The sequence below is a fragment of the Nannobrachium achirus genome (assembly GCF_963921795.1).
Source record: "Nannobrachium achirus genome assembly, chromosome: 14".
Lineage (NCBI taxonomy): Eukaryota > Metazoa > Chordata > Actinopteri > Myctophiformes > Myctophidae > Nannobrachium > Nannobrachium achirus.
Genome location: NC_137821.1, coordinates 34,746,171 through 34,759,195, shown reverse-complemented (window position 1 = coordinate 34,759,195; position 13,025 = coordinate 34,746,171). Strand labels below are relative to the sequence as shown.

Genomic DNA, 13,025 nt, shown 5'->3' with positions numbered 1-13,025 from the left:
ATAATGTGTTCTGTAAGTGACCAAAACAAAGGAGAGAGAGTCAGAGAGACCATCCATTCTCACACATAGGGTGGTTGTGAAGAGATAAGAGCTCCACAGTCAGCTGTTTCAACTGTGGTCACTCACACTGGCTAATATATTAAGTTTAGAATTCACAGTAGGGTGGTATGGGCACTGAGAGACGAGACATGATGGCTTTGTATATTGGTGCACTATTCTCTTGTGACTTTCTCTCAGAGGCACATTGGTAGCCGGCCTCTCAAGTCAAGACACAGACAGCGTCTATATTTACCTGGCTGAAGCTCTGTGAAGTGTATTTATCTTAGAAGTTAGGTAACAATTACGACGAAGCGGCTCCATAGCAACAAAAGATTATGGGCTTAACCTGGCCCTTTTCTAATAGGCGCCCATACAGAGACCACGCCGCTAGTGCAGCTGCAGTCCTTACAGGATCCACAGGGGGCTCTGACCTCTGATCTTGTCCTCGACGCACAACAATCCTGTTAGATCTGGCTGTCTGTGTCTGAACTGCTGAGAGCTTCAAACGCAATGTGAGATCAGTAATTGACAGAGAACTGTGGAGAGATTCTGCTTAGCTTCACTCATAGTCATTCAAGTGGATAATTGGAGTTACTGAGTGAATTATATGGTTAGGACACAGTAATGGGTTTTCCACGTTGTTTTGCAAGTTGTATATTACTATGAGTCATTATAGCTTTATTTTTTATTACATCATAAATAGGATAACTATGAGTTTATTTTACACTTTGTTTGGGACCATCGATCAATAATGACACATTTCGTTTGTAATGGTTTTATTTGTCAGGGGCCCACAACTATTAAAGCAACAAACGTACACACTGGTCAAATAAGTTATTGATAATAGTCACACAAAAGTAAAATAATCTGAATACCTAAAAAAAAAACATGAATACCCCCTTCCTAGCAAAGCCACATGAGGACAATTCAGATATATTCAGTCAGATATATTGATTGATTTTTCCTGCGCACAATTTTCCAAATGTTCCATCACTCAATTAAAATGCCATACTGTATGTGTGTGTGTGTGTGTGTGTGTGTGTGTGTGTGTGTGTGTGTGTGTGTGTGTGTGTGTGTGTGTGTGTGTGTGTGTGTGTGTCTAGCTCAATCCGATATTCAGGCTACCCATTTGGTACTAAAGCTATAAGGATATTATTTCATAAAAAAATAAGAATCAGATTTAGTAATTCAACAAAACACTTTTGTTGATACAAAACATTACCAGTGCCCAGACTACAGTAGGATGAATATTTCAACAAAACTCCAAGAGTCCAGATTATGGCACATACATGACACACCTGATTTGATGTTAAAGAGTATCAAAGGAAAAAACAACAACAAACTGCATAGAAATCTCTGGAGGAAAAAAAAAATGCCGCAAACCAATTAAGTACTGTTGCCGTGGCCTTTCTGAGGAAAGGTCCCAGCCTGCCGATCAGATCAGGATGTTCTCTCCGCGCCTTTCACAGGCCTCCCTCATCCTGCAAAAAAAGACGTCATGTTTTCATTACCTGCTTCTGACAGGAAGAGACCTAGCTGTCCATCAGGAGGACTACCTCATCGTTAGTCTCTCAAGACAGACAGCTTTTCCACAATCCTCAAATACTACTGAGAGTTTGTAATTATGCCCCCTTAGTGTTCAGCACAGGAAGCTATCATTTGTTCGTCATTTCCATTCACGAAAACATACCTTTAATTTTGGGAATTTCCATTTCTGTTAAGCAGCAATTGACTATTTGATTTAAGGAATTATTTACGCGAAACGGATGCATAGACTGTTAGGCAGAAGCATTTGAATATTGTGTGAGACCAACAGTATGTCTTGAGAGACTTGCCCATTGTTAACAGGGGCTGTGTTACATCAGGGAGGTGCTTTGATGTGCATTATTATTTCCCGTGGGTTTTGTGGGGTGTGTACAAATGTGCACTTTGTGATGTAACTCTAAACTAGTAATTTTCAAACTTTGTGTCCCCGTGTTTATAATAGATTGTGCGTGTGTATACCTATGTACACAAAGGCGCACGTGTACATTAGGGTGGATCTTAAATGACCTTTTTTAGATTTTCTTGAGTCTCACCCCCCAATTATGTTCCAATGTACACAAAACTGCTTTGGTTCAAATTTGGTTGAATTTGAAGCATATTTAGAGGTAGCTCAATCAAGTCAAAGATTGTACATTTTATTGGTCAAAATCGAATTGCACTGCAGGCACATTTAAGTTATACATTACACATTATTATTATACTAATCACAGAAATTATATTTTTTTAAGCTTACAAATCTAAACACAAATCTGATTACAGGTTTGTCATATGTCGAACCAGAATTAATGTATTGTAGGAAATAGCAAAGCAAAGAATGACAAATTGCTATTTTTCATTTAACGTGCACAATGACATGTCTTTATTGCTTCAATCATACTCACAACACACAACAAGCACACAGCCTCACTTCCTTGTTTACCCCCAAAACCCCTGAAAGTCACTGCAGTATTTAATAGTAATTCAGTAGTTACTGATCAATTAAAGTTTGTTTATGGCTATCGGGATACTTGTGCCGATGGTTCTGCACAATTTGCAGCAAGTATTGGAGTTGGGACTCATCTTTAGTAATGAGACCACAATATTCTTGTATTAGGGCAACCCCACGCTCTGCATGATCATTGACAACATTCATCGCCTTCACTACAGCCAGAGCTTCTTGGTAGTCCACCCTGGGCTCCCACTCATCGGGATCAACATCAAGGAAGTCATCTGGGAGAATCATCATTTTGAAAAGCACTTTGGATTTGGGAGACACAAAATCTTCAATGTTCTTCCTTGCAATTCACCCTTTGTTAGCCTCCTGGTTGGTCCCTGACTGACCAACCAGCAGGCTCTATCTGCCTTGTCCCGCCCTGGTTCCGCCTTTTTTATGTTGAATTAGCTAAAACATAATTTTTGGAGAAATAAAAACATTTAAAAACATGCTGATTCACTATGCTGCCACTGAGCAGCTCCAATTGACTGAAACAAAGTTTGAAATTAGAATTGAGCACACAGAATAACAATATGAAGCAACTGAATTAACATGGCAGTGGATGGAATGTCCCACTGAATGTCCCTCCAAGTCAAAGCAACCAATGGGTGTGGAGAGGGGCAGGACAATGGGCGGGACTTGACAAAGGGTGAATTGTTCCAAGGTCAACAGTAATTCTCTTCATATGCCCCTGTTCACCATAAGTGATTGGAAAACCTTTGAGAAGCAGCTTTAGACACCTCAGCATTTATTGATGAACCGGATACCTCGAGCAGCGATGTATCTGGTTCAGAGCTCCAGTAGCTACTACCCATCATGCCCGTTGGATGGCAAAGGTTATTTATTGTTTGAAGATCTGGATGTTTCATGGCCAATTCAAACTGACCCTCAGGGAAGAAAAAGCATGCATGGATTTGTGCATGTTTACAGTTTGCATTTATGTGAAGGCATGGATGATGGCACCTGTTGCTGTCAGCGCTCCACTAAATGACTTGGCAGCTGTTAAAATCGTTGCTGGAATATTCATCAATAAATGCTGAGGTGTCTAAAGCTGCTTCTCAAAAGTTTTCCAATCACTTATGGTATTTGGCTCCAGAGATCGTCAGACTTGCAATGTTTGACAGTCAATTGAGCGTGCAAACGAAGAGGCTGATGGTGAGAGCCATGAAAGATGGAAATGAAGATGATGAACAGGGGCATATGAAGAGAATTACTGTTGACCTTGGAACAATTGCAAGGAAGAACATTGAAGATTTTGTGTTTCCCAAATCCAAGGTGCTTTTCAAAATGATGATTCTCCCAGATGACTTCCTTGACGTTGATCCCGATGAGTGGGAGCCCAGGGTGGACTACCAAGAAGCTCTGGCTGTAGTGAAGGCGATGAATGTTGTCAATGATCATGCAGAGCGTGGGGTTGCCCTAATACAAGAATATTGTGGTCTCATTACTAAAGATGAGTCCCAACTCCAATACTTGCTGCAAATTGTGCAGAACCATCGGCACAAGTATCCCGATAGCCATAAACAAACTTTAATTGATCAGTAACTACTGAATTACTATTAAATACTGCAGTGACTTTCAGGGGTTTTGGGGGTAAACAAGGAAGTGGGACTGTGTGCTTGTTGTGTGTTGTGAGTGTGATTGAAGAGTGTGCAATAAAGACATGTCATTGTGCACGTTAAATGAAAAATAGCAAATTGTCATTCTTTGCTTTGCTATTTCCTACAATACATTAATTCTGGATTGACATATGACAAACATGTAATCAGATTTGTGTTTAGATTTGTAAGCTTAAAAAAATATAATTTCTGTGCTTAGTATAAGAATAATGTGTAATGTATAACTTATATGTGCCTGCAGTGCAATTCGATTTTGACCAATAAAATGTACAATCTTTGACTTGATTGAGCTACCTCTAAATATGCTTCAAATTCAACCAAATTTGAACCAAAGCAGTTTTTTGTACATTGGAACATAATTGGGGGGTGAGACTCAAGAAAATCTAAAAAAGGTAATTTAAGATCCACCCTAGTGTACATTCACGTGTTGGATTTTACATTGTATGGGAGTGTACAAACAGAATGTGTCCCAGACAGGGGTGCTTTGTCCATGTATACGGACATAATGATGACCCCTGGTTCCAGACCTATGTTCAACCATGGGCTAAATCTAAGCTTAAACTTCAACCATCACATTGATTTCTCCTACTTATTTACCCTGTGCAACATTCTGCTGAGTTAGACCTTAAGTCAGCCTTTTCTGCTACGTTACCCACCTAGTATTTACTGTCCCTGTAATGAGTAATGTCTCCATTTTGTATAACAGTAGGCTACATGTTAGAGTTACAGTATGTATTACCTTACTGTCTACCGAAAGAAAGAGACATTATTTTTCATTTCCATTTATGTTATTTCTAGTCTGGGCAGTCCTACTGTATATATGGAATCACTGAGAAACGTTGTACAAATGAAATTCCTTTGTCTCCTATTGATTTTCTGTGGACAAGTTCCATATTACAACTTGTTAAAGTCACAGTCTAGAATTACGATGGAACTACAGGACAGCACACTTTAAGTTTGGGATGGAGTTCCTTGCTTTTTCCCGTGTTGCATATTTTGCTTTAACCAATACATTTAGATTGCCTAGTTCAAGCCACACGCACGCACGCACGCACGCACGCACGCACGCAGCTTTGAAAATTCTACATGATATTGAGATAAGTAGACTTCAATTCAGGGACCAACCAGATCTTCAGATCTCTGGGACAGGGACTACGCTGCTCTCACCCCTCAATGGCCCCCTGGACCATGCAACATAAATATACAGTATGTGGGAATGTAAATACTATGTGGAATGCACAGATATAGGAACAGGAACACCACAAGTGGTGTAAGAAAGTGTGAGGAACAGTTACCTGCCAATACAATTAATTCTGATATGAACATGATATGGCGTGTGCGACTGTGCGTGTGTGTGTGCGTGTGTGTGTGTGTGTGTGTGTGTGAGTGAGAGAGAGAGAGAGAGAGAGAGAGAGAGAGAGAGAGAGAGAGAGAGAGAGAGAGAGAGAGAGAGAGAGAGAGAGAGAGAGAGAGAGAGAGAGAGAGAGAGAGAGAGAGAGTTCTTCTGCTTACCTCCTTGCTGTCGCGGCAGTCCCCACAGATACAGCCCAGGCAGCCGTTAACCACCTGGATGCCACACAGAACCGTCTGTAGCACGCCCATGCACAGCAGGATGGCAAATAGAACGATGTGCCACAGCACTATGTTCTCAGGGAATTTGCAGTCTGTCCATATGGACTTGTCAGCCAGGTAGCTGCTGTTTCTGCAGGGATCATACATGAACACACGTACTGTAGTCAGAAAGTTAACGATAAACCAAAATATGTATGGTTGAAACCTCTCAGCACCCCACCCACTCTGTAAAATACATTATTTTTGTCATGTAATAAAACGCATCCAACTCGGGTTGTGTCTGCGGTGGCTCGCTCCCGGCTCGAGGTGGGTGCATTTTATTTTATGACAAAAATAGTGTATTTTACAGAGTGGGTGGGGTGCTGAGAGGTTTCCCACCGCGGAGAATAGACTTTCAACAGCGCAAAACTACCTTTGGTTAGGTGAGTAGCGAAGTATTTATTTTGACTGAAGTTGAGCCCTCGTAGGGGTAGAGAAATCCTGGTCTAGTCTTTTAGCAAGCCGCCTGTCAGAGTGTCAGGGCAGCTGACGCTCTGGACCAGAGCTAGTGGTCAGGGAGTTGAAATGAGCTCAAATGGAACATAATGTGCATTATTTAAACCTTGAGGAAAATATTATAATAATAACAGAAAAATAAGCCTTTTATGAGTTCATTTCATTAAGCGTCCCACGAAGCTTGGCCAATGCCAAGCTCTGCGGGCCGGACATACGGATGGACGGACGGACTGACATACACACAAAGCCAGATGTAAGAGCGGTTAGCACCGGCTCAATCAGAATATTGTTTGTTGGGTAAACTGTCAGCCCCCTGTATGCTGTGGTTTCTCTATGCAGAACATGCTTTGCCCAAGCATGTAAAATACCTTGAAGATGCCAACAGCTCATACTGAATCAACGCCATTAGTCAACACCAGCTCTCAGAAACGGCATGGACTTTTCAGTTTCAATAAAATGGATAAACGATAGCATTTTTGTGGGTGTGTGTGGGTGGGTATGTGGGGGGAACTTACTGCTGTCATGCTGGGGTATAGATGCCTGTTTCTTATGCCTAAGTATATAGTAACAAATAGTTGTTGCTGTAAACAGTGAACTACACTAAACAGTCCCTGTCACTGCCATGGGCATGTTACACACAGAGTCACCAGCAGCAGCTTTTCACCTGACAGTGTGAGCAGTTACATCAGAAGGTAAAGAAAAGAAAACTTGATCACAAAAAGAGGAATTACATCAGAAGGGCACGTAATGCATGCAGATGAACTCCCACACAACCCCCCCCCCCCCCCAGAAACTCTCTCAGCATATAGCTGCTGGCAGGTACACGCACCCCGAACCAACCAGTAGAGGCAAAGAACACAATCTCCTGCCAAGTTCAACAGTGAAAACTGCCAGTTGTGTTCACTGAAACACATTCCTCCACAGAGGAATCGAACCCTAGTCTCCACACAGTGTTGAGCAATTGCTTTAGCCCGTGTGCCACCCAGACACCCAAAATGCATGATCTTTAATGCTCAAAATGTCATGCTTCAGAACATAATCCTTAAAGTCCCTTTTCTGAAGAAATGCATTGTTAAAGCTTCCATTTATTTGTGTAAAATATGACTAAATACCGCCTTTTCAGAAGTTTAAAAGGTTGATGCTGCTGCTTTGAGGCCCAATCATTGCATGAATCTATATTGAGGTTGAGGCAATCAGAAGAAACATTATTTTATGATATAATATATCAGTCATTAATTATGTAAATAATAATGATAATAATTTGATATATCATCAGTGTAACAAGAGAGCTCTGTGTGTACTGTGTACTGTGTACTGCTTGTAAGTGTTCTTACACTAAAACCACAAAATAACAAAGCACTGGCCTTGTCTGCCCCCTGCTGGATGGTGTTTGTGTTACTTCTGCGTTACTTCTGCTCCTCAATATTAATATTTTACTGTCATTCCCTTAAAGCAAAGCAGCTTACACATATGTACCTTGTGTGTAAAAACAAATCCAGCAATCCGGTAAATACCAATGAACACATGCATCTGTGTGTATGGATCTGTGTGTGAGGCAGTGAGCACATATTTATCTGATTGAGTGTGCTTGTCTGATTTCAGCCTGATTTCAGACCAAGCTTCCTGAAGCTATAGTCCGCACTGGGGGTCTATGGGCTGGAGCCAGGCAATGCTTGTCATGCAGTGGTTTTTGAACATTTCCTTGTCAAGGATCCCCAAATTAGTGTAAAACGTTTCTCATTCATTTTAAGATTTCAAGATTAAAAACGTGCATTGCGACGCATTGTGAGCTTGCAGAGTATGAATTAGGGTTAAAGTGGTTAAACAAATGTTTAACAAATGTTGCTGCAGTGCCGTATTTTGATAACCACAGCTGTAATGTACTATGGGATGTGTAGTTTGTGTACTGTATGTTAAGTGGCTAATTAAATGAGTAATAACACTCACAGGGGAAGGCCTTCGAAGGGGTATTCCCATTTGTCTTCAGGGGAGTCACTGGTCAGACATTTGGGCCCTTTAGCCAGAGCTGCTGAAGACACACTGGTGCAATAGATGGCTCCAATCAGACCAAAGCCAGACGAAAAGACTGAGTTCAGCATCTGTTAGTGTAGTGGACAGAAAGAGGCAGCAGCACACACACACACACACACACACACACACACACACACACACACACACACACACACACACACACACACACACACACACACACACACACACACACACACACACACACACACACACACACACACACACACACACACACACACACACACACACACACACACACACACCCACACACACACACACACACACACACAGACAGACAGACAGACAGACAGACAGACACACACAAACTTTTTGTGAAACTCTTACGTTGCACCAGTGTTGTTCTTTTGGAGCACTTTTGATACTTGTATTGATAAAGATTCCCATCTCCATTTGGCCTACGGTAATTACGGTAAATAGACCATCGGTACACAAGTCACCATGCCCACAAGTTGTCAAATGCGGGGGCAATAACATCCCGATTTGGCAATTTGTTTCCAATTGTACACTTTCGAAGTTACAGACCTGTAAAGGTCCGTTTGTTTTACAAGTTTCATAACTATAAATCATTTAGCAGGGATCCCTGGAAACCCCCCAAGGACCTCTAGGGGGTCCCTGGACCACACTTTGAGAACCATTGTTTCATATGACAAGGAAATGTAAATCTTTCGCATGGATTTACTTACCCGACAGCGGTTTCCACAGCAACCTGCTCCACAGCAACCTTTACCCCCTGCCCTGATAGCTGAACAGCTGGGACACAGCATCTGTCAATTCAAACAGCAGGTGTCATTTATTAAGCAAGCCACGTAAAACAACTTTATGGAACACATCGCAAACACACTGCGGCTCATATAGGCCAGATAGAACTCCTCAATAAAAGGGAGGCCCACTGATCATGACTTAACTTGACCACTTACTGTAGTTGACTGGAGAGTAGTCTCCCAGGGGTCGATACTGGGCCCTGCATGTCCTTTTCCCACTAAGTCTAAACCAAATCTCTTCGCGAGAAAATAAATCTACAATCCTCAAGCTCACAAGTCAATGTGTCATAATGCGTTGTAAGCTTATACTTTTTTGATTGAATGTTCACCTTAGAATAATTAATATGCAAGGGTTTATGTGATTAAGAACCTTGAACTATTTGTTGGAATCTATTGGTCCTAACATACAGTAAAGGTAAGCGGTGCATTCATATCGCGCCTTTCTTTACAATGACTGTGCATTACATTCACCCATTCACATACAGACACCGATGGCGGAGGAAACCATGCAAGGCATCAACCTGCTCACCCGGAGCAATTAGGGGTTCAGTGTCTTGCTCAAGGACACTTGGACACTAACTCTGGGTGAGCCCGGGATCAAACTGGGAACTTTCCAGTTCCCAAGCGGCCGCTCTACCTCCTGAGCCACATAACCACCTTTTCCCACCAACCTTGGGGGGGGGGGGGGGGGGGGGGGGGGGACGACGACACACACCAAATCTCAGGGCATTAAGTGAAAGAAGATTCTACTATCGTAGAAAGAAGATAGTAGAGAAGTAAAACGGTGAGATTTGTCACCAGTACCCGCTGGTGAAGTGTAACCTCCCCACTGGCTGTAATACCACTGGGCTCTGCTTGATAATTCCAGTGGAGGGGACTGAAAGAGGTGGACTGTTTCTGTAGTTGGGTGGGTCACAGAAATTTGAGTGTGTAAGTCTATTCTTAAATATGCCTAATGCCAAGAAATAACTGCTGTCTGATAACGTACTCTAGCTGCCCCAAAGGAGGAAGTGCAAAGGTCACTGCTATGTTTGTGTGTGTGCGTGCGTGCGTGCGTGCATGTGTGTGTGTGTGTGTGTGTGTGTGTGTGTGTGTGTGTGTGTGTGTGTGTGCCAGCGCCTGCGCGCGCGTGTGTAAGGTGTACTGTATTTTGGTGCCGTCTTTCTTTGCCATTTGTAACAATTGTATTTTTGTGTGAATGTCATCTCTTATCTCCTGTACCAATATTTGTGAATCCTGAATCAATTTTTCGTTTTTTGTTCCAAAGGGTAATGACACCTAAATTAGTGTGCCTGCCGAGTCATGAGTTACTCAGTATACAGGCCTCTCTGGTCACTATCACAGTCTCGATTATGATGCACTAGCGATAAAAGACACACCCTTATAGGCATCAAAGGTCTCCATTTACAACACACATCTTTATGATTATGCATCAACTTGGTTCCTGCTATCAAACTTGTTTCTATCAGAATACAAAATTCGCAAACCGGTTGGTGGCGAATGGAAGATCACCTTAATAGTACGTATGAGACGTTTCAAGAGGTCACATAGTGGATGCTCTTGATCAGTGGTTCTCAGGCTATGGGTCTGGACCCACAGGGGGGTCCCCAAATGACGTTTAATGTGAAACATTGTTTTCTCACTCAAGAGTAAACAAACCTACTGCACATTTCTAAAGTGACAATTTTAGGGATTTTAAAACGTTTTATTTTTAAATACCTCTAAAATAAAAAATATCTAAATATAATAAGACCATTACTGCATCAAAAGTAATCAACAAACTATAATATAAAAAGAATAGTCAAACAAAAAAGTCTAGGCAATCGGCTATTTTCATAATATTTATCCATAGAACTGAGTCAAACAATTTGACAACTCAGGTTACTTTGATTATTTTGGGGGGTCGTAGCCTGAAAAGTTTGAGAACCACTGTGACCGAGTCAGAGACACCATTACTGAGAAATTAGCAGAAAGAAAGGGAAGTGTGTGTTCATAAAGGCCTGTGTGTATGTGTGTACTGTGTTGTCAAAATAAAGGCCATACTGTATGTGTCAAATCATTGATTGATTTAATTGTGATTTTTTTGATGATTATTTATATACAGTATATAATATGACATAATTCAGTACTCACAAAGAGTCCTCCTCCAATGAGTCCCCCCATAAGCCAGACCTCCAAGGAGATCTGATCGTTGTCCAGGCTTTTCGCATCGGGGAAGAACAGGAGCAGGTTGGAGATCATACAGATGAACGCTGTAGGCAGCAAGATCAGACCCACCAAGCGGGCACACTTTCCTGTACAGCACATCCTTCTGTCTGTCTCACTTCGTTGCTATCTTCTTCTGTCTCTCTATGCTTTCTCCTTTGATTTCAAGCAGTCAAAAGAGACCACAACAAGTCCCCTGGAAAAAAAGGAGAAAAAAATAGCCAAAAAACCACAGCCACAAAAAAAGAAAAGAAAAAGTAAAGTAACTCAAGACTGGCTCGGGAAGTGAGTGGTGCCTCACCAGGGACAGCTCACACACTCGTCAGGGTCACAGGGTGGAAGGCAAACACTACACACGCAACAGGATTGAGAACAAAGGCCAAGTGATGGTTTGGCTGCCTGCGAGATCACGTGTGACCATCTACTTGAACTAAACCACAGAAACTGTTCGTGTGACATATAGAGAATATTCTTTATTTTATTTTATTCAAAACATTTTTTTTTCTCTGCAAATGTTGTAAGGTGTACTGTATACAGTAGCTCTAAACAAAAAATGCCGAGCAATTAGAGCAGTGCAGAAGGGATGGGGGGATGGGAGAGTAGGAGCTATATTTTCATCCGTGCATTACCCCTAAACTTCTTTGCCCTTTTTTTACCAATCTTTTCTTGTAGATCAGCTATTTGAACTATTTAAAATTGTTTTTCAAAATAGTAAAAACAGCAAAGAAGTTTAGGGATAAGAGTTAAGGCATGGACGAAAATAGGGCCCTAGGTCAGACTGCCCTTTGATACCTGCCCATGATGATATCATACTCATACACATTAGTTCCATTTATGGTCTTTCGCTCGAACATAGGTGGGGGCTTGGCGTCTGGGGTGGACTTCAAATAAACACCTGTGTTTGTCAACCGAAATAGATAGACAGACTGGGGTAGAATCCAAATGACAGAGCATTTACAGAGTGGGTCCAAAAACAAAGAATGTTCTAGAAATGCAGTGAGCTGAGAGTGAGAGTCTATTTGATAGGAAATTGGATAATATAGTATTCTACCTTTTTATGGCCGTTCAGTGTTCCTGATGGTGGTGGGTTAATGAGTATCAAACTACTGATATTGACAGGCCTGCTGAATGTTATCAGTATTCTTTGTTGCTGTGCAATTAGAAATTCCAATTGCAATACGTTTTCTGTGTTCTGTTAAGGGTACAGTATATACTGTATACTTCATCTTTGATGAAATGTTACTAGATGTTAGCAGAACAATGCGTCTCCCAATAATGTTCAAGTTTTAGTTTTGCTATGTTTTGACCAAATGAATAAATAAATAGGATTGATTCAAATCAAAGGTTAAGGAAGTACCCCAAACAACTGTTTAGTCCCTACCAACAGGCCAGGAATTTTTTTCTTGTTTCCACACAACAACTCCAAGGTAGGACATAGTTCAATGTTGAAGCTTCCTTTAAGCTGCATTTGTTTTAAATCCTGCCATGTCCTTCAATATCGACTCAATCATCAATGTGTTTCTTTTTTTAATTGTTTATTTGGCAAACCTTAAAGCACACCTAAGCATTAAATCACAGAAATGTGTTCCAAGACTTTCTCATCAACACAGAACTAGTGACCTAGTTTAGATGGTACACAGACAAATAAACATGCCAACTGGAACCCAAACAGGTTCTTCCAAGTGATGTCACATAGAACAACCATTTTTGGTTCCATAATAAACCTTACAGACCAAGGTTAATTTTGTGGGTATACAGCAGGGG

At 41.4% G+C, this 13,025-nt stretch overlaps 1 protein-coding gene across 1 annotated transcript; it reads right to left on the bottom strand.

Moving 5' to 3' along the window:
- Window positions 1-798: 798 nt before the first annotated feature.
- tm4sf5 (transmembrane 4 L six family member 5) lies at window positions 799-11,592 on the bottom strand. The gene is made up of 5 exons (XM_080741289.1): window positions 11,190-11,592; window positions 8,979-9,059; window positions 8,191-8,342; window positions 5,689-5,878; window positions 799-1,520 (listed from the first exon to the last, which is right to left on the bottom strand). The coding sequence occupies exons 1-5, from the start codon at window positions 11,361-11,363 to the stop codon at window positions 1,503-1,505; spliced, it is 615 nt and encodes a 204-aa protein (XP_080597415.1). The 5' UTR covers window positions 11,364-11,592; the 3' UTR covers window positions 799-1,502.
- Between the last annotated feature and the right edge of the window lie 1,433 nt (window positions 11,593-13,025).